The sequence below is a fragment of the Spea bombifrons genome, chromosome 7 (assembly GCF_027358695.1).
Source record: "Spea bombifrons isolate aSpeBom1 chromosome 7, aSpeBom1.2.pri, whole genome shotgun sequence".
Lineage (NCBI taxonomy): Eukaryota > Metazoa > Chordata > Amphibia > Anura > Pelobatidae > Spea > Spea bombifrons.
The window spans coordinates 5991187-6013734 of record NC_071093.1 but is presented as its reverse complement, the minus strand read 5'-3'; the positions used below and the strand labels follow the sequence as shown (position 1 = coordinate 6013734).

General features: G+C 36.1%; 1 protein-coding gene and 1 long non-coding RNA gene across 3 annotated transcripts in view; both read left to right on the top strand.

Annotated features, from left to right (window-relative positions):
• Positions 1–1284: 1284 nt before the first annotated feature.
• Positions 1285–22548, top strand: part of ZEB2 (zinc finger E-box binding homeobox 2) — an 86888-nt gene continuing 65624 nt past the window's right edge. The window contains exons 1-3 of one of the 2 annotated variants that reach the window (XM_053470906.1): positions 1285–1542; positions 3415–3545; positions 18752–18847. In XM_053470906.1, the coding sequence (XP_053326881.1) occupies positions 3473–3545; positions 18752–18847 (169 nt within the window). In that variant the 5' untranslated portion in view covers positions 1285–1542; positions 3415–3472. The remainder of the gene's footprint in view (positions 1543–3414; positions 3546–18751; positions 18848–22548) is intronic. The other variant, XM_053470907.1, reaches the window with a different exon arrangement.
• Positions 18961–19497, top strand: LOC128501447 (uncharacterized). The gene is made up of 2 exons (XR_008355040.1): positions 18961–19348; positions 19384–19497. It is a non-coding gene; the product is annotated as an uncharacterized LOC128501447 (long non-coding RNA).

Below are 22548 nucleotides of genomic sequence, written 5' to 3'. Positions count from 1 at the left end.
CCAGATAGAAGGCACTTCTTAAAAGCTCACTGAGCCATGTAAATGTATATCTAAGGAAACAAGAGTATTGGTTAAAACACTTAGGCTCAATTCCATCCCTTGGGAAACAGGCTTGAATTGGTTAATAATGTTCAGGTTTTTTTTCCCCCTAAATTGCTGAAGTCCAGATGTGGAGTATCTGTCTTCTTTAGAACCTGTAAAACCTGATTGGATTAGAACAGAAACGTCACACTGTAAGCTTTTTGACTGATGATTTAATTAACCCTAGTAAAAAAAAGCAACATTCTCTATGAAAACCCATCACAGATCTGCATGTATAATCTCTTAATTATAGAAAAAAATCAGTTCAATTCTGACATACATTTTCTAGACCCTAAACCATACATTCTATGTCATTTCCCATATATATATATATAGATCTATATATATATATATATATATATATATATATATATATATATAGATCTATATATATATATATATATATATATATATATATATATATATATATATATATATATATATATATAGATCTATATATATAGATCTATATATATAGATATAGATATAGAGATCTATGTACAATGTCCTGCAACATATAGAGACATGTCTTCTCAACGATTTGCCCTGGAAAAACACAATAAACATTTAACAATATATATATTTCAAATTTATATAATTCATCAAAAAAAAAAAAAAAAAAAAACATTCGAGTATAATAAAATTGGAAAAAATCCCTTACAAAAAAAGTATAAAAAAAATGAAATAAAATCACACACATAAAATGAGAGTCAAATAATACAGAAAATAAAATCAGAGATGAAACATGCAGATTATAATCCCACTGTATTGTGATGGATAGATGTGTGTTCGAGCAGCTTTGTGTTAAGAAGGTGAGGTCTTGATAGCAGACTTAAGATCTTGCAGGACAATCTCAGTAAGTTAAGTTCCTTTGGGTTGTAAGATGTGTGATTGGTTTAAAATATTTCAGTCTTGTATCCAGTAGGATTTTGTGACGAAGATAATGATGGCAAGGACAGGGTAGGGAGGGAATGGAGGGGTGGGAGAGAGAGGATGGAGGGTGGGGGGGGGGGGGGTGGGTTGTGAAGGAGGGAGGGGGTGAAATTTTCATTTCTTTCAGCGTTTACTGAGTCTTCAAGGTAATAATCTAAGCCAGATCCATTCCTTGAGAAAAAAAAAAACTTGGTGATCACGTTTCCACATGATGCTCACGTTTGGTGCTACTAGACTATCCCTCCCCACAAAGATAGGTGGCGTGTGTCTCAGGGTCTTTGCTCTATACAACACAGAAAAGAAAAAAATGTCATTAAAAGAAGCATAACACGTCAGTTCGTCCCCAGGTCTGTTTCCTGGAGTGGCAGTAACAGATCAGTTCTAACCTGCCCAGCAGGGATAACGGTCCTTCCTCGACTACTCTAGGACTTACAATATCTCCAGGAGCTCACCTACCAACATTTCTCCCACATTATCTGGCTTTTTTAATGCTTCTTGTCTTCCAGATCCTTCATCGGGACTTTGAAGGTATGTTCTTTTCTTAGAATTTTAAGTATTTACAGGTATTTTGCCCTTTTTCTACCGCTGTACCAACAAATTCAAGGCAATAGATAAGGCAGTACAAAGCAACACACATTTTAAAGTTTAATTTATGTTTTAAAAAATAAAGTCTAACTCACCTGATGATTTCAGGTATTAAAAAAAGGTAAAATTTGGATATTTAGATATATTTTAACAATTTACGCATTTCTCTTAAGACATTGGCTAGGGTGTGGGGGGGGGGTCCTTATTTTAATATTATTTTTTTTTCTGAAGACACAATAAAGTTTGCCATTGCCTGATTGTGAAATCAGAAATTCATTTATTTACATAAATTCTGTTTTAGTTCATCTTGTGACTTTTACAGTCATACGAGAGAAACAAAAAAAAAAGAAAGGAAGGCACTTTGAGAGAAAATACACTTACCCAACCCAATTATCTGTTTGTTAAGCAAGTTTCATTTCTTTAAATTTTATTTGGGTCTTACCTAACACCTCACTTTAATGATAAGAGACTTGCGTGAAAAATAAGAAGTGAAAGTATCCTTAGATGTTATAATAAACAGAAATTCGATCTTTAGAATGTTGCGAGTATTTGTTTATAAACAAATATTCTCACCAATTGTTCTTCTTAGCGATATGGATGACTGGTGAATTTCTCATACAACATGACATTCAAGATCTTGGGGCAAAAGAGAGACTTTTCCACAATTTTATATTTAAACTTAACACTTAATGTGCCAGGCAGAGTACTTTGCACGACCTTCTGGCCCTCTAAGGGGATTTTACATTTTAATGCGACCATGAACAATTAACTAAAAAGAAAAATTATAATAAAACATGGGACATTTTTTAATACAATTAGGACGATTCTGATTCCATTCTAGGTTGTGTATTTTGCTCTGCATATACATACGTGTATATTAAGTGTTTGTGTCATATGTTTGTGATTGTGTTTATATTTCATTTACATTTGTAAAGCTCATTTGACACTTTGAAGCTGTTTGTGCAGAGATAGGGAAAGTGTCTGGGTGTTATACATAAAGTCTGACCACAAACTCAGCCACATACAGCATTAAGGGTTATCTGGGATTTTAGATTGCATTGCAGGGGTTAATTGCCCCTGTGTTACTGTTACACATGTGTTCTATCTTTTTATAACCCCTGGTTAAGCTGGTCCCTAATTTATACCCCTTTTAAACTGTAGTATATATATTTTTAAAGATACCCTTAATTTTGAGAATTATAGCCCCCAGCAGTCCCCAGTTCACCCCTAAATCCTTGTCCCCATATTGTGACAGTGACAATCCAAAATATAACTTTTTTAAACTAAACACATTAAGTTTCAAACAACCCCCTGACCCTTTTTTAAAGACTCAGTCTTATTATATATACATATTCTCTGGCCAGCCCAAACTGATACAGACAGAATGTTTATTATTCAATGTACTTACATCTGTCTATTATCAATGCAAAGGGACAGATCAACACATTCAGATTGCCAGCTCTCTGTCTCCTTCTTAAGATCAGATCTCCATAAGCCTTCATTACATTCAATTTTCTTCCATTTTTTTCCCACGGATCTTGATATCCCCATTACATATGTAACACTAAATTGTGGAGAGGGGGGGGGGTCATGCAGGGGAGGAAAAAAAATACACTGACTCAAAACCAAACCATGCATCATCTTATTACAGTCAGGATTTCAGAAGCTTTTTGCAAGCAGTAGTTCATCAGTGATCTGCCTCCCAGAGTCGTAGCACCTTAAATCTAGGCAGGAGTGTATATGTGGGCATTATTTGGCGCCCTGCTTTTGAATAGGATCCACCAATGCCCACATTGTGTTGTGTTTGGTCGTTAGAGTCTGCGTGCTGCTGATTCAGAGCCCATGCAAACTGCAATCTGATCCACTCTTATCAATGAAGCTGGAGATCATGGCGGATGGCCCCAGGTGTAAGAGGAGAAAACAAGCCAATCCAAGGAGGAAAAACGGTAAGGAGCCCTGGATAAAGCCCCTCTTTCTGCCCCCTTTTCCTTGAGCCAGGGTGTGAGTGAGCAGCCAGCCCCAGACACTGTCTCTCTTTCCCTGCTTGCTTCCCATAGAATGTTGTGTTGCTAGAGATGGAAGAGTTCAGGGATCCCATGCAAAGTGAGCGAGATCTCCATGCCTCCTCCTTGTCAGACCCCTCTGCCAGGGTGAGTGAGGGTCTCAGCTAGGAGATGAGTGAGGGGAGAGGGTCCCAGAGCTCCCAGGATCAGGGCTGGGAGGCTGGAGATTTTGCAGGCTTTGCTGGATTTTTTATGCTGAAAGTTTCTTGTCTGTGATCAGTAAAGTGTTTGCTCACATAACGGTCCTGGAGGCAGGCTGCAGAAATGACACAGACCCTTAGCTTTTCTTTTTTTCTCCCTTTTCCTTTTTGCAGACACATCCCTCGAATTTACTTCCAGTTCTTTAGGGTTGTCAAGACACGGTCTCTCAGCACATCCCTAGTTCTAGTGGGCTAGCAAGCTTTGTCACTTTGTAGCCTGTTCCTTCTTTTGCAACAACCACCCAGAGCCTTCATCTTTAAGCAAGGAAAGAAGGGGGGTGGGGGGTAAATGCAGCTTAAAGGGGTTCTGCTTCACAGATCAGCCGAGGAATCTGGGGGTATCCCCTACAAAATAAACACAGCAGATCAACAGATCCCACTGATTAATTTATTGGTCTTTAAAAAAAACCCTGCAAGAATGTTACACACAAACACACACACCAGCTCCTTGCATTCTGTTCATTTCTTGGGGGATCTCTGGGTGTGTGTGTTCCCATTACACAAACACTGATATGATTTCTTTATGGGATTTAATGGTCGGGGGGCTAACTGCAGACCACTTTTCAGCCCATTTCTTGATCAGAAGCTGCCCTAATTCTTAAGCACTTCTTACTTCCCACTTCAAGCAACTTTTTTTGTCTTTAAGACAGCAGGGCTGCCATGAATAGTTTGGGTGATCTTAACTCATCTCAATTATTTGCAACTTTTTTTTAACCCCTATTTAACATCTTCACATATGTTTTTTAACCCATGCCAAGCCACTCCCTCCTTTTCTTTGCAAGTAATAGGGTTTAGCCGAAGTCCATTTACAGAGCTGTCAGGGTACAGATAGTACATTTAGATGAATGCATTTTATTTAAATCCCCTTTGACTTTGTGTTGATTCCTCTTTTTGTGTGTTGTCTTGAAATATTGTTGTAGATGCCTTGAGCCATATGGGGGAGTCATGGAGGGGTCTTTAAGAAAGTACTTCTCTTGTGTTTTACTCTTTTTTTTATTATTGCCTGATTTCTTTGATCTTTTTTTTTTTGCTTATCTCAGTAATAAAAACACAGACTGTAAAAATATATAACCCGATGAGCTTCAGAGGAGGTAGTTTATCTGTTTTTTTTTTTACATTTTCTTCTATATGGTTTATTTAACCCATTGAGGGAGCAATGCTTGCCGCAGCTCTGGCTTTAAAAGGGTTAAGGTGGTCCTTAGGACACAGTGCCTCCCTACCCCAGTCCAAGTGATTTAGTCGAGGCTACAATTACATGCAATGTTTCTCTCTACTCTCTTGTGTTATCCTCTTCCTTTTATTAAATGTTGGGTATTGATTTCTTTTTTTGCCAATCAATGTCTGAGTGGGGCTTTTTCCTTCCCTTACCAAGTATCCAATGCACACAGCTGTTAACTAGATAACGAAAACGTGGAGGGCAAATATTATATTTTATTAATAAATTGTTGTTTTTGGGATTGTTTTTTTGTTGCTGTTGCTTGTTTTTTGTTTTTTTTTGTAAGGTAAATAAGACAATGTCCCACTTTCGTATAAAGGTTTTGTTTTTTGTTATTTTTATTTTATTATTTGTGTTTTATTGTTTTTTTGGGGAGGGTGTATCGGGCAATAAACTTTGCATACATGTTATGCGAGTTAAATAACTATGATCTATCAAGTCTTTTACAAAGTCAAATAATTGTCATTCTTTTTGGGATAGAGTAGAACATTAACCCACATGCTCTGTATTATATATATGTGTAATATATATATATATATATATCGTAATAATAACAGTAATAGTATAACTGTATGTACTTAATATACACTGATACAAACTCATGCAGTCACACATGTGATAACTGAACACATTTCAGGACACCACTTTAATAATACATATGACCTATACATACACATTCATGTATTACTTTGTGATGGCAATCTGAGGGTTAATTGTGGGATTTTTTTAATGCTTTAAAAAGTTGGAATGGAAGTAACTAGGAATCTAATATTTCCTGGGCACTTGGCGTTGCATAAAAAGTTGCATTCGGGGCTTTCATTGAATATTTAAATATATACATATATATATATATATATACACACACAGTAGATATGCTGTCTTCTCATGTCTCTCCTTTCTGTATGTGAAGACTGTTCCTTTGGGACCTGCCAACATTTATCTAAACTGAGTAGATTTTTTTTGCCCTCTCTCCCCTGGACACATAGAAAATATGTCAGTTTCTGAGCTTGTGTCATTACTGATAACACTAAATATGATGATTTGTATCAAAAATGATAGAATTATTTTTATTATCAGAGGAGAAAAATGGAAGTAATAGAATCTGCACTAGGGATGTTGATCAGGGAACTATAATACTTTACTTAGAGAAAATAAAAAATAAAAAAAAAAGATAAATATTTAAAAATAAAAGATCAAGTGAAGTGGACGGTGGCAGTGTGAATGACTGTGTCTCATTGCAATACTAGTAGTATTTCACAATTAAATAATAATTTATTGTGATTTTTTTTTTAAAGGACTATTGGTGGGGTATAATAGGGGAGAATTTAAATCTAACTCGTTTTTTTTTAGGAAATCCTAATTGATTAGGAGTGGTTTAATAACTAGGAAAATCAGGGGGTATGCCTCAATGCTATAAGAAAGCAGTTGATCCTATTAATAAATGTTTAGACTCTATGGGGAGAGAAACCTTTCAGGTCTCTTTTATATATTTTTCCTGAAATTACTATAAAAAACCCTTTTAATTAAAATTGTATATTTTAAAACAGACAACATAATTATCATTTTTCAGTTTAGTTGATCAAAATGAACTTTGTAAAGCTTTGGTTAGATAAAACCCAATTTATTTCAGTTTGATTATATATATATATATATATATATATATATATATATATATATATATATATAATGTATATAAAAACTTGTCCAGTCCAGGACTTTAATGGGAATTGCTCTGATCATCCAAAGTTTCATAAAAGTAGCTAATTCCTTCTCCTGGTGCAAAGGGACACAGTAATCCGGATTAAAACTGAAGTTTTCACATATGTGTAGGCAAAACTTTGATGTGTGCACCTTATCTACCTGCTGTCTTAGTTGTGGTTTAAATGATGAATTTTATAAAGATATTTTAATTTTTCGTGATATTTGTAAAATCTGAAGAAAACACACAGAAAAGCAGAAATATGATATTTTATGTTGAGCAAATGTCATCCATCTCATAGCGCTGCTTTATTGATCACTTTCCAAGATACCTTGATCTCTTACTTAAGATGGGATGGATGTTTTGTCTTCGATGTTAGACGTAATTCGAGTTGCAATTCGGTCCTCCTAAACGAAATATCGCCGAACGTTCCTTGTAATAAATGAGCATTTCCCCAAACAATTATTTTTTGTTGTTATATTATATCCCCATCGATAATACTTTCCATAAGCCCGATGCTTTTATTTTGAAGTTGATTAATTCATAATTGCTGTGTTTAACTATATGTATATGACACATTTATTATTTCGTGTTGCAAATATGTGTATATTTTTGCAAATGCGACTTTTATTTTTAAGCTGAGAATTAGAAAAAGTCAATCATAATTAAAATATATTTGCCTATAATTTATATATACTATAATTAGGCTGCATGTAATCTAAAGGGCAATTAATGTGGGGCACATTGCATTTATTTTGCTAGAATACAGAATATTTAGTTAGATTAAAATCATGCATATATAGTTTTTTTGTGTGTGAAATGTCTTATGTTTAAGCATTTGGAGTCATAACACTGAATGTATAGGACCCTGGGCAAAGAAAGGGGTCTTAGGACCCTCTGTATTCACTATGCACCGTAAGGAGCATTCTGCCCCTTTGGCATTTGGGCTATTCAGACATTCTAAGGTGCAGTTTCTCAGTTTAATAAATGAAAACCTCCTTTGTCCTCTTTTATGTGAACCCTGGCTTCCCAAGGTAGTCACTATTTTGTGCCTGTCAAACAAAAAAAGAATGTTCAGGTTTGCAATGGCCACAGACAATTTATTGTCTTCTTTAATGTCTTTCATTTACATGTTTTGGACTCAATGGTGCAGGGGTGCCCTCTGTACCATTCATGGCAGCATTCCCACAGGGGGCAGATGTCTGAAGAGTTAAATGAGACACCTTTTTGACTGATCTTTGCTTATCTTTTAGCAGACTGATAATAGAAAGCTCTGTCAAAATGATGTTTAATTGATACATAATTATACACAATATATAAAGTTCTTCTATATAAAAAAGAAAATGTAAGCATGTAGTTGCAGTAATCGCAGTGAAAAACTAGCAACAATACTGCTCAGAAGAGGTTCATTCATTTTATAGAGTCAGATGGATCTGTTTCTTATTTACTTGTTATAAGTGCCTCTATTTAAATCAAGAGTTCAAGTTTTTAAGAAAAAAAATACATATCCCATTTTGTGTGTAAGGCAGGTAGTAGTTATTAGAAGTTTAAAGGGAAATGAGGCATGACACTTTGAGGATATGAAACCTTTATCAATCATAATGCTTGTGCTTCCTAGGAAATTCATTTCTATGAGTATAAATTGCATGTATTTTTCTATTTCTCTCTCTCTCTCTCTCTCTCTCTCTCTATATATATATATATATATATATATATATAAACTGTATATATTGCATTTATATATATATAATATATATATATATATATATATATATATATATATATATAGTATTGATTGATAGATATATCGGTGGATGGATGGACAGATAGGTAGGTAGTTATATAGATGAAAGATAGATAGATAGATAGATAGATAGATAGATAGATAGATAGATAGATAGATAGATATAATAGAATGATTAATTGATTGATTGATTGATAGCAAAATAGATAGATGTTCTCTACATCTTTTCTGCCTTGAAAATTGTAAGTGTCCCCTTATATATTAGGGATATCACTGGTCTTAGTCGTGTGCATGTAAAATAAATGAGCAGTGCATTATTTATATCCCTTTATTGACCGGTACCCAGACATACTCGCATAGTGAGATGTTGCATGTTCAGCCACATTCTACTTTTGGAATGTGGGGTGGTCCCTGCAGGGCAGAGCATCAGTAGAGTATATTGTGGTCAGTGTTGGGAAGTTGATCCCAGTGAGTGAGAGTGTGTGTATGTGTGTGTGTGTAGGGGCTGCCTGTCTGTGGGGTTTTTTTGCACACACACACACACAGACTCTCATAGACACACACACTCAGTACATGAACCCCTGACACTGAGGTCCTGTGGATGCCTTAGGTATGATTTCACTTTCACTCACATCAATGCTGACCTGAATGCCTTTCATATCTGATCTGCTGTGTCTCTCCCAGTAAACATCCCCTGAGGCCAGAACAAAGAAAGGAGCTCTTCTTATTCTTAATCACAATTCAGCCCTTTCACTGCCAGCAGGCTACATTTGCATTCTGCAAGAGAAAGCCAAGATGAAAAGGAGGAAAAAAAAGAAGAGGGGGGTACAACAAAAATGCAAAGGGTGAAGGCAGAGTAAAATAAGTTAGGTGTTTGTGGCTGTTTGTTGGGCTTCCCCTGGTTACAAGCCTTATATAGCCCCTTCTCTAACCAGCTTTGGCTTCAGGGGCAGATAGTGTTACAAGATGATACTATTCAAGGATTTTGCTTTAACACTTGAGTTAAAAAGTGAACACAGACAGATCAGATTCTTTTCTGTAGACTGGCCAGTGGTTTGTCAGGTGTACACATGCTCCTGCTTACTATTTCTATCTTAATTTGGCATTTTTTCCCCCCACAACTGAAATAATAATGCTAACCACATTTCAACTAATAAACACCTTACTTCTTAATTTTCTTTCCCTTTTGTAGAACAAAATGTAGTTTATGTGGGGGGGGTTAAAGGGCACTAAGTTATTTTAGGAGGATAATGAGCAATGCATAGCTTTGATTCAGCTAATTTTGAAATAAAATATCTCTAATTCTGCACCCTTAAACCTGAAGCTATTGGATGCATTTTTGCTTTTAATGAGAGGTTTATTTATAAATCCATCTTAAGACAGACCTGACACTTTCTGTGCTATGCAGCCCCATTTACAAGAATTACAATATCATTCTTGGTTGATAGATAGACACACACTAACTTTCAAATATATAGGCTTCTTGTCTGTAAATATGTGATTTTATGTTTTATTATAACTTTAAACTAGCTCAGAAGACTGGATGGATGTATCAGCCTCCCATCTATGGGAGTGAATGAGGAAATTCTAATTTATACAGGGCATAGCTACTGCTGAACATCTTTGCTAATATATATATATATATATATGTTTTTTAAGACTCTAGATGTTACAAAGGCATGTGACACAGATTTCTGATTTTGTTCCCAGAAGATTTAGGAACCTTGGTGCAAAAAAGAGATTATCCCTACACCTTCAGCCCCCCCTTGCTATCCCCATGACCCAAGCTATGGGGGATTTAGACAGATTTACTTCAGTAAACACCTTTGGACACTTGGGGAGGGGGATGTAGGATTCTGTTTGCAAAGGAAGGCTTTTGTTAAGTGAGGTTTTTAGATAATACTTCACCAGGCAGCTGTGATATTAACCTACAGAGCACTGAAGAAAAAATGCTTAACTCCTTGTGAATTAAGGACTTTCACTCAAGAGATAAGATCTGCCTTTTATTGAGTTTTCTTTTAAGATATTTCAAGATCTCCAGACATGATTGTTCCCAGAGAATTTACATGTTAAAAAAATAGTCTGCTACACTTTCTGACAGCATCAGTGTGTGCCCCCCATGTGCAAAAGTGGACAGGGGGGGGATAGGAGCACACATTCACAGCAAGCAAGGGGCCACCCCAGAGCCCCCATATCATATTATACTCCAGACTTCAATCACTGCTGTCTGTCATCAGACCTGTCAAAATAACTAATTTCTGTTTCCTCTTACAACTGAGAAATGCTATACACATGAAACTGAGAAAAAAGATGAATTTACTGGTTGTTGTACAGTGTGGAGTGTGGGGATTTTGTGTGTGGGTTATATAGATCCATCAGTTGTGTGTTCTAATTTGACAATATATATTCATTGGGGAGGATATATATATATATATATATATATATATATATATATATATATATATAGTATATATACTATAAGAGCTGAGTGGATAGTGAATAGGTGCACATATATATATATATATATATATATATATATATATATATATATATATATATATATATATACTTTTTTCATATAAGTTAAACGCCCTTATCTTTTTTTGTTTAACTTCTCTCAGTACTAAAATATATACAGGTGTTGCTTTTTGGTTTAGATAAGATTTCTTTATTTAGTTAGAAAAAAAACTGTAGGTGTCAATGTTGGAACAGCCTCCAAGGTGTGAAGAGTAAAGTGTATGAGACATGACAGAATTAAAAGTGTCTGATATGCTGTTACACCTTGTGTCAAGCAGCAAGTTCCCCTTGTAACAACCTCCTGGTGATTTGACAGAGCAGATCAACTTCCCTTGTAGGTGATACAGCAGTTTTCATGTTGAGTTATAGAGCCATCACATTACATCCTGCAAGTCTTTGTGACATGAATGAACTGGAGTAAAGGTTACTAGAACGTGTTCTTGGCTCACAAATGGATAGCTATGTCTGGCAGGCAACAAGGGGTTAAATCCAGGGGCTCACACCACCATGCACCCCATAGCTTCTGTGAACTGCATGTTGGAGTATACTAAACCATTTTGACCATTCTCCCCATGTAGTTTCAATTTTAACTATTAAAAAAACAGGGATAACCCTTTCAGTGCCAGAAGATTGATTATGGTACTGAAAGTCTTACAGAGGCTTACACCTTCATGTGATTTTTAACCCCTAATAGTCAACTTTCATGTTTGTTGCCCATAACAGAGATTAAACATGCCTCTTAACTTATGCTAAAGGTTTAGTGACTATTTGTGTGCTGGGCTGCAACCCTCAGTGGGAACACTGTCAACCCCAGAATAACTTTTCCTGCAAGCTCCATGAACACATGTCCATACAGAATACATGACAATAGCAAAATCATAATCATGTTGCAAAAAATGATTTGTAATAGAGTTTTATCTGAATATTCTTATTCTTTGGTGCATTCATTCTGAATCCCAAGATAACAGAAGTACCAGGCAAGCTGGCATTGGTTGTCTAGTTGGCAGGAATGCCATCTGTCAAATCATCCAATAATTAAGTGTTATGTTATTTGTATGAACAATCAAGCATCATGTATTCTTTCTGAGATGGAAAAAATGCCCAGTTGAAAGTACATTAATATTATGTTTTTTTAGAATATGGCTAATAATTGTCATGGGGTGTGTTAATTTGATCCTGTATTGTATAGGATTCTGTTTGTAATGTATCTGGATAACACTGTTAACATTGGAGCAATTGACCAACAGTCAATAGCACTGATGATTATGAGTTGGAAGTAATCTGCCAGCTTTGTGGCTAGAGAACAAATGCATTTTGCTGACCCAGATATTATACTTTACTGGCTGCATTGCTTTCCATTGTGGTGCCACAGAAATACAGCTGTCAGTATGTGGCACAGAATGATATAATGCAGCTGCTGCAGAACCTCTTGGGATCCCCAAACATGCTACTCATGGTGCTTAGTAGAAAATAGTAATCGAATATGATGTCTGATTTTCATGTCTGATGTTTCTATATGAAGGAAAGGCAGCCTCAGACATGCAGATTGATGGCTGAGCATAATGAGAGTTGCAGTGCACCACTGCTAAAATGCAAGGGTTTTTTTCATTCTCTTCCCTGTAATCAGCATAGGGATTCCACTTCTATTTTATTTGTTTTTGCTTGTATTATTGTGAATGAATGCGTATTATTATTCTACAGAGAAAATAGATTTGAATAGTTTTTACTGTAGAATTTTAGCGGATGAGATGGAGGTTTTTATGTTAACGTAAATGGCGCAAGATAAGTTAAGGATGTTAAAGGTTGACGTACTTTACGCAGTTTGAGTAAAGTCAGTGTAAGAGGTGTCAGGATATGCTGAACAAATATTACAGATATATAATTGCTGAAGAGGTTAAGTAAAAGCTCAGAAGGGGAAAAGGAGGACTTAAGGGTTAATGGGTGTACAGATGATATTATTGACTAGACAGCCTCTGAGCGTGATAGGGGTTGTAGTCCACATAAGCTGGGCAGGCAGAGGCTGCCATTTCCTATACATGATACTGTGATGGAATTAGAAGGAGTTAACCCTTTGAGGCATAGAGGAACTTTTCTATCTGGATTTACCCCTCCAGCATTCCAAAGGTTGCAGATATTAGTTCAAAGCAAATTAAGGGTTTATTATACATCAAGCTGTGGGGGAAATCATCAATTCTGCCAAAAGTTAAATCAGTGATCTGTATATTATTCTTACGAGTACTACATCCCCAAACACAGGGCTGAATCAATGGACCGGTGCGTCTGGATATAACTTAGACAGTACAGAAACTATTTTCTCTTCTTCACCAAGGCCAATGTATATATTGTATGGGATTAAATGAGGTGGGGGACGATATTTTAGGAAGAAATTACAGCTGCAAATGTGGTGTATTATTAAATTCCATGGAGGCACCAATGGGGTGGATATGACGAGATATTAGCATGGTGGCGGTGGCATAACCAGAGAAAAGTTTTACCCTTTTTACCCCTTTTTCTTAGGAGAGGGGCGTCTTGTGCATTGCTAGCATTTTACCTGCAAAGGACTATAACTCCCAGTATGCCAGACGCGTTTAAAGAGAATCTGTCACACTATGGAAAAAATGGTGCATGCCCAATAAATCATGCATGTGTCGGAAGGGTTAAAGCGTAGAAAAGGCTTATAATACTTAATAGAAGAATTTAAAAACCTATTGTGTGATCATTTCTCATAAATCGCCCAAACAAAATTAACCAGCAAGTCCTGAAGTCAGATGCCATACAGAAAATCAGACGTAAATGTCGCCATAATTTATTTCTTTTCAGCTTTTTTCCCCCTTTTTATCCTTGATGTACCGTTTACGATCTGTTTTAAATGTACAGCGTCTCTTAGTAGGAACCTTGTTTGCTTCAGAAGTGAGAGTAAATTGCAAACAGTTTTAATAATTAATGAGTAGATTCATAAACTGCTTATTGCCACACTAGGTGCTATATACTTTTAACTAAAAAGCTGTAAATCTAATCTGATTGCAATACCCTTTTGACAATATGCTGGGAGATTACTTATGGAAATTACTTTTTTTTTTTGTGTGTGCCACTAGTAAAATAGGGGGCAGCAGCTCATTGGCAATGAGATAGTTAATATATGTTAGTCAATCACATATTTTCACATGGCAACCGATTATTAATTATATGTTGCATCTTTGCAAATCGCAGTCGCTTTCTCCTAAAGGAACATGGAATGTGGGTTTATAGATTAAGAGAAAAAATAAAAAAAAAACATAAAAAACATGTATTTTTTAAATTTTTGTGTTTTAGTATGTTAGTATATTTATTGGATAAAGAGAGAAATAAATTCTGTTTTTCCAGTGTCGAACCACTGAACAGTATATATAAATATACATTATTATATGTTTTATATAGCGCCATCATATTCTATAATTCTGTACGCACACACGCACACACACACATATATACCCAATGCTTTAAGAAACTTTACTGGTAATAAAGAGGTTAATAAGGAGGCAAAATTCCTTATATAATATATATATATATATATTTATATATATATATATATATATATATATATATATATATATTTATGTATATTATATATATATATATATATATTGGATTTTGAAGCAAATATAACAAGGCGCGGAGTGTAACAGTTGCACGGTGCATAAGTGTTAGGTAGTTGTGCCTTGCGGAAGGAACTCAGACCACAAGTGATACGTGTCACTGAATTCTTTGATAGGGCAGCTAGCCACGGTGTTTTTTGCGCTGTCAAACTGTGATATCGAGCAAACACCTCCTCTGGGATTAAACTGATAAGTGTAGAGCCCGACTAGCTTCAACCAGTCTCAGGAACCTTTTCGGAACGCCACCCAATTCCCGAGCCCCCGTGTCGCATCCCCTTTAGGTTTATTTTATGATTCTACAACAAAATTACCCTCCGGTAAGAATCTCAGCCCCGGTAACATTTAGAATGAGTTGCGCGCAATTATATAGAGCACAATTGTATATACGCGCGTCATATTATCATTCAAAGCGTATTTCATATTGGAAGTGATGTTTAACCCTTCGGAGTATCCTGGGGCTCAGAGGTTTAACTAATAAAATCATATATTAAATATCTTTATATTACCATGCAAGCAATAAAAAAAACACTTTACTTGTTGTTTACAGCTATAAAAAATGTATATTTTTTTAATATTTTTTTCTTTGCTTTGATCGTGATATAGAATGCGAGGTTATGATAAGGACGAGTTTCAGTGTATCGTATTGGATAGTCGCGGTTACCGCAACACATCATATGACTGCGACAAAGAAAAGTATTCTCTGGAAATGAACGCAATGAAATATTCATTCGGACTACCTTTTTTTTTTTTTTTTTTTAGCAGTTGCACAAATTAGACGGGTACTTTTAATGCGCTCGCCGCCTCAGTCTTTAGTCTAATGGCAGCTACGCATCTGCAATATGGAGTAATTCTGACAGTTACAATTTGCGCGGGATGGTAAATAGTGTACTAGATGGGAAGCAGCGTTATTACACGTGAAAATCCTCTGTCTCTTTAACCTTGTTGGGTTTTTTTTCCGCAGAGGTTACCTTTTCCCGATGGTGCAAAATCAACTTGACATAACTGTTCATCAGTTTCTGGGTACTCCCTGGGGGTATTTGCATCAGATCAGCCCAGTCAAGCTTCAAGTTGAAATTGGCAGGCCAGAAACTGACAGAGTTAGGGCTGGGAAAGAGAGAGCCAACATGTAATCACAAAGCTGACAGCGGTAGAGTCAAAGACGCCGCGTATCGAACTTTCGAAGTACAGGAGAACTCTAACGTTTCAGGTCTACGTTGTAGTGACCGTCGTTAATAAATCGTAGACGCGAGTCACGAGATCGGAAATCGCTGACGCTAAATACCTACTAGGCTCCTGTAGGGTTCTTAAAAAGGAGGACTGGGCTGAAACCCCAGGTTTTTAGATCATCCCACGTGGCAGAATTTGTCGTCTTCTTCGTCTAACCACAAACAAACAAAATTCCAAACAGAAGTTGTACTAGAATTTGTGAGGAGTGTCCTAAAAAAAACTCTTCCAGGTCACCCATTATTATCTGAAAACGTATTGCAAAGCTTTCGAGAGAACCGGTAATCTTCCTTGGAAACCGAAAAAAAAAATGAAAAAAAAAATGTCCTTGTTCCATCTGAGAAGAAAAAAAAAAACAAAAAAAAAATAAAAAAAACCTTCCGTAAAGTTAATTAAACTAGAATAAAATAAACATTTCCTTGAATAGTTGCACCGTTTATTTTATTGTTTGTTTTATGATTTCCTGAAACTCTGCTGCAGGAAAAAAAAAAAAAAAAAAACAGCTCGGACCATACAAAATGTTTTTTTTTTTTTTTTACGCATGCGCAAGCAATTTTTACCACTGCAAGCAATTATTCAGATTAAAAAAAAAAAACTTTTCCGCTGCTTACGTCTTGAAGTTGATTTTTTTTGTAATATACGCTTTTTTTTTTTCTGGGGAGTATTAGTCTGATTAATATTTTGTTTTTCTGCCAGAAGTGAGTTCTTAGTTTCAAACAGTTTTTAGTCCCTTCCGTGACAGGCATTGGCTGATCTGTTGATACCGATTCGACAAGGACCGTTGAATTAAAATGGTGTGACAGCACCGTTTTTGTTAAGCTTTGAACAAAGGACGGAAGATGCCTTGATTGCCACCATCATCCATGAGCATATTGTCTTGTCATAGTCTTTCCTGATTTAATGCTATGTTTATTCCCAATATTAAAGCTTAAGCTCGGAACAATATGATTCCCTACTCCACATCTCAACTTTTATATCAAAAGACTTTAGATATTGAAACAGACTCTCGTATTTCCATAAAACAAACACCAAAAAACAATGATTTTTGCATAAATAGATTGCCATTGGCTTCTTAGCTGTTATCCATTTTAAAATGGGGATTTTATTCTGGAAATAAGACTTATTTGGGTAAAAGATTTATTTTATTTTTCTTTGATCGTTTCTTAGAAGTGATTATTTCTACAGTGGATTTACTTATAAGCTCTATAAAGAAAGGTTACCGTTATATGAAAGCGTTGGAAATTGGTTAGGCTTTAAAACTGACAAGTTTAATTCAAATAACATTTTATTATTATTTAAAGAAAAAAAAAAACAATTTATAAATAAATGCAGGAGCGCAGATAAGAAGATGAAAATGGTCAATACAAAGTGATCCTTATAAGTTTGCCTAACAGGACTGAGATATTATATTACCTTGGAATGGGATCGCAATGCACCCTGATAGCAAGTGGTGTCGATGTTGTAGAATGTTTTGGTACTTTGTACGTAAACTTTATCCTTGGAAGAGTGTCGAGTGTACACTGCGCATGTTTGAGATTAGTTTGGTACCTTGTATTGTGATTGTTAGTCATGGGATGAAGCTTAGCTTCCATAGAATGATCTGTAGGCTTCCAAGCTCAGCATATGACAAACATGCAGACTTCCCATCAGGTGTATCATTGACACAGACTCTTGTTTAAAGTAATTCTTGGGGTAATATTCCGGTAATGGTAAAACTGAACGACGTCCTTAAAGTTGGAGCTGGTAGACTCTTATCTTGAAGTTCCATACTTGGGAACTCCAGGCCTCCTCAGGTCTCAGTAAGGCAGCGCCGTTGGTCATGTCCGCTCCTCACCCAGGTCCGTCCATTCCCTTCTGCCTTGTTAAGTTTATTTGCCATTTCCCCCCTCCCTGTCTCCTATAAGAAGCAGAAGATAGAGACCTCCAGGGCCACCAGTTCTGGAAAGTGTCTAAGAAGGGGTTAATGTCTGGACTCTTTGGAATTCTGGACTCTTCAGACTATCCCTTTAGGTGATTCAACGTATGTTCCTAATGCATATGGTTTTATACTGATGTGTGCCTGTAATGTTTTAAAGGTACCAAGTATTTAACCCTTAAATTGCATACTGAATGCTTAAACGGAAAGAAATGTAACTGGGTTTTCCTGTTCATTGTTTTTATCGACCGAGATACTTCTTGCTTTCTTTAACCATAAAACCTTTGTCATTAGACGCCATTAAAATTATTTGTGGCCTGTAGGTCGTTTTTTTTTTTTTTCCTTGACAGAAACACAAAGCAAGATCCCTTTCACTGTATTAACCTACAGGCCCCATTAGCAGCCAGAGTTGAGCAGACAGATGTTCCATGTTGTCTGTAGATCTTTTAAGATGTTGGGGTCAAATGAAACCTTGCCTGCCAGCGCCCATCCCCCAACAGCACCCACACCTGCTCATCATGGCTTCCTAAATTGTCCACGTGGGCTTTTGCCGTCGACCAAATTGTAAAGATGTCTCCAATGGCTCCGATTTATTTGATAAATTACACATTTTAGTTTTTTTCAATTGTTTTCTGGAATCAAAACAGGACAGAAACGGGGTGAGAAAGCGCTCTGTAAAGAAACGTTTTAGACAACCGGAAAAGTGTATTTGTAACTGTAACCGGAATCCCTTAAGTCTCTTAAGTGCAACGTTGTATCTCAATTGCAGCCTTTTCCAACATTTTGAAAAGTCCCCGGGTCCTCTCTTTTTCTAGAAATGTCAATTGCTGTTCTGTTTGTAGCGTAAGCAAACTACCGTAATACATAGCTCAGTGTTATATCGTTCGTTATATGTCCGCTGTTTGAATCACTGCTTGTTTTTTCCCTTGCTTGAAAAAGGAGGACTTATAATGCACATTGACAAAGATGATCAGGATCTTTCTCCTCTTCCAGAACAAGATCAAAATATTTATAGGAGAAACGCGTCAAGTCACAGTAGGTGCAGAAGCTTCCTTTACTAGTCAACTGTTGTCAAATTTCTTATGTCCAATTGCTGTTCTGCTAACGAGTTTTACCCTTTCAGAGGTCAGTCGCCCCCTTCGTAAAGAGCTTTTAACCCTTAGCCAGAGACGAGGCCAATGCGTTGCGCTGCCCTCCCATCTTGCACTCAAATTGTTAAACTGCTTGCTTTGGGTAACATAATTGTTATCAATCCTTTCCGTAATTAGAAATATAAGATGGAGATCCTCTAAGGAAGCATTAACCGTTGGATCATGTCAGTATCAGCCTCTGGATCCATAAATAAAAGCACTTCATTTATCTCTCGTTCCTATCCAGCACGAGAGAGAGAGAGAGAACTCTAGAAATAAGACTTTGAATCTGCTTGTCTGGTTGGTGAGCTCAGCGGTCTCTTCCTTACATAGGAGCTGCGAGATTGAGTGAGATCATAACACAATAACTCATGAATGGGAAAGACTCATGTAACAGTGTACAAGAGTATCGTCCCCTTCTGTTGGTAATAACTCATCGAGTTTATAGCCTACGACACTTTATATCTCGCATAACAGTTTTCCAGATTCTTTCATTGCTGTTGCATTGCCACAAATAGATTTTTTTTATTGATTTATTTTTTTTCTTTCAGAAAATTTTAAAAAAATACAGTTCTTCAAAAATATTTTTGCCGCAAAAAAAAATGAAATCGGGACGGGCGGCTATTTAATATGCGCTAGTGATATTTTTAGCGCTATTGGAATGCCTACACGTAGGATTCCTGCGCAAATCTTGAGTGTTCTAGAATGAGGAATTCCTCATTAAAATATATAATTCGCTGAAACGCAAGGTATTTAGCTAAAAAAAAAAAAACAACGGCGATCAGCGTACGCAGCAGCCATAGTGGAGTTAACAGTATCAATCAATTTGTAAGAAGATGAAGTCATTTATTCCCAAACCGGTTTTCCAGAAACAATTACTAAATCACAATGAAGAAAAAAAAAAAATGGTTACTGTATTTGTGTGCTATGTTACAATCAACAAGCCAAGGAAACAAAACAGTTTAATGCAGAAAAATCATCATTCATCTACATTATAATTGCTTTTTTTTTCACATCTACAGGGCGGTTAATTAAAATTGTGATTAAATGTGGTCGCGCTGCCTAAGATGTCTTGCCCAAAACAGGTGGTACGGAATTTAAAAGTAAAAAAAAAAAAAAAAAAAAAAATTGTAATTAGCATTGGAAATTGAGAAATTGCCTGTAAGAATCAGTGTTAATTTTAGTCAGTGATGAGGTAATTTATAAATGAATGCAGTGGGGACGGTGAAATAACACAATTCTCTATTTTTTTCTTTCTTTTTTTTTCTTTCTTAATGTTCCCAGCGTGCAGGTGAAAATGTTTGCAAAATATTGAGGTAATTTGAAAAATAATAAGGCGCCTAAAAAAAAAAAAAAAAAATTCTAAAAAAATTCTATGGCCTAACACGGATTAAGACTTCATAGCAGAAAAAAAAACTATTCGCTCTTCTTGAATGTCCCAACTTTTGAAGCAATGGCGTAAATTAACTCTTTGGGTGCCTCAGCGCAAGGTAGAAAGCAATGCATTTGCAGAGCCTCTGGCTATATATATATATATATACATATATATATATATATATATATATATATATATATATACATATACATATACATAGGTATCTACCACTTTTTTAATGTATAGATGTTTAATAAAGGTGTCTCAGACTGTTGTTAGCAGAAAAAGAAAGATATATTTTTTTTCTGGTATCATAATGGTTGATTTGGCATAAAAATTAATTAGACTTTAAAAAAAAAAAAAAAAACTTTTTGCCAGAAAACACAGTCCTGGAAACCAGCGGTTTGTAAACTGGAAATCTAGGTGGGTTGTCTTGTTTGCTGAATTGATAAAGAAGTGATTTTTTTTTGCTTTAATAATAAGTTTATTTATATTATTCTCATTTATTGCTTTTAGAATTTATTGTAGTGGTTTGCAGTAGTTTTTGTGCAACATCCCATTTCTTTTTCTTGTAGAGTATGTTAGATTGGCGAGAGAAGAGATCTAACGGTAGCGACGAAACAAAAATAAGTGAAACATGTAGCATAACGTATAGGCAGGGTATCGTTGGACATATACAGAGTATATTTGGTATTTAACGTGATTTTTCTAAAAAGACCTCATATTTTTCTAAGAAGCGAGGACTAAGTTATTTGGTTATTTATTTAAATACAGGGGTTACTTGAAAGAGCAGCGAATACCACGTATGATTTAGAGTAAAAGACCCCAGAGAACGCTTTCCACTTTGAAAACAATTCCTAATATCTGGGAAACGCTCTGTTTGTTTATGCGAGCATAATTCTAGTTTGTCCGCCTGGGAGCTGAAGCAAATGGGAAAAGTATGCATGGCTTTCACAGGTAACAGGATTACGTGGGCACATAATTGATCTATTTAGAGAAAAAAATGACACCGCTCCGAAGACGTCTAGGCTCTGCCGATAGAGTTTATGAAACAGGCATCTGTAAATCCAAAGAAATCAATATGTCAATTTTATTAAAGCGTAGGGCCAGCTGGACATTAAAAAACATTTTTTTTTTTAAATTGCAGCTGTAGTTCCAGCTGTATGATGGAGCTCATTACAAAGGCCTAGATTTGTTTTAAAATGTGTGTTCTTTGTTCACGTCTAATGTCGCTTGCGCATCTGGGAAACCAAAAAGGAAAAGGGGGCACAATTCAAAGGGAGGAAAAAAAAAAATGTACAAATCAGCATTAACGTGTGATTGGGATTGTGAATAATACACAAAACCAGTAGACGCTAAGCATCTTATATACAGGAAGTGATTTATGAATAATTTGTCACAGCGGGACTTTAAAGAGGGACGCGACTTTGTAATTCATCGGGATTTTGGTTTAGGAATCCTCGTTTAATGCTATACTTAATTAGTTGCAGGGTAGACAGGAGATGGCGTCTTCATAGACAACCAGGATCTGGAATTTGGGGTCCAATGACTGATATTAGAATATAAATCATATAACGCTTTGCTTCGTTGACCAGACAAGGGCGATGGTAGCTTTGGCCAAATGGAAACCATAGCGAAACCTGGCATCCATGCAGAAGTTTGCTGCTTAGTGTTTCTGTGACTGCTCTCCGAGGCTTCTTACTTTGATAGAGACCGCCTAGAAGGCTTCTCGGATGGAGACTGCATGTCCCGATCATTAATATCGAGTCCGCGAGTTACTTTTGTTACTCGACGGTATTTTGACTGGGTACTTGACCTCAATACTCAAGACTCGTCTTATCTTCATTGCAATTTCAATACGTGTCCTTACAATAGGGGCTTGATCCAACCACCCGTTCTGTGATGTGATCCAAAGTCATTAACATTCTTCCAGATGAGAACAAAATACTTTTGGTGGCTCTTAGTTTAGTATTTGTTGAAATTCGTCCCTTGCACACCACTCCCCCAACACCAGCATCTTTACTTAAGCACTCTATTCTATACCCATCTCTCTGTTTCTTTTAGGTGATTGCTAACCTTAATCACGTCCTCTCTTTCAAGCCCTCTCTCACATGTCGTAAGCATGATCTTTCTCTTGACACTTTGGCTTCTCTTTTCGCGGCTCTAATCTTCTGTTCGACCGAAAGTAACACCGTTATAGTAACATCTAAAAAACGTAAAAATTTCACAGT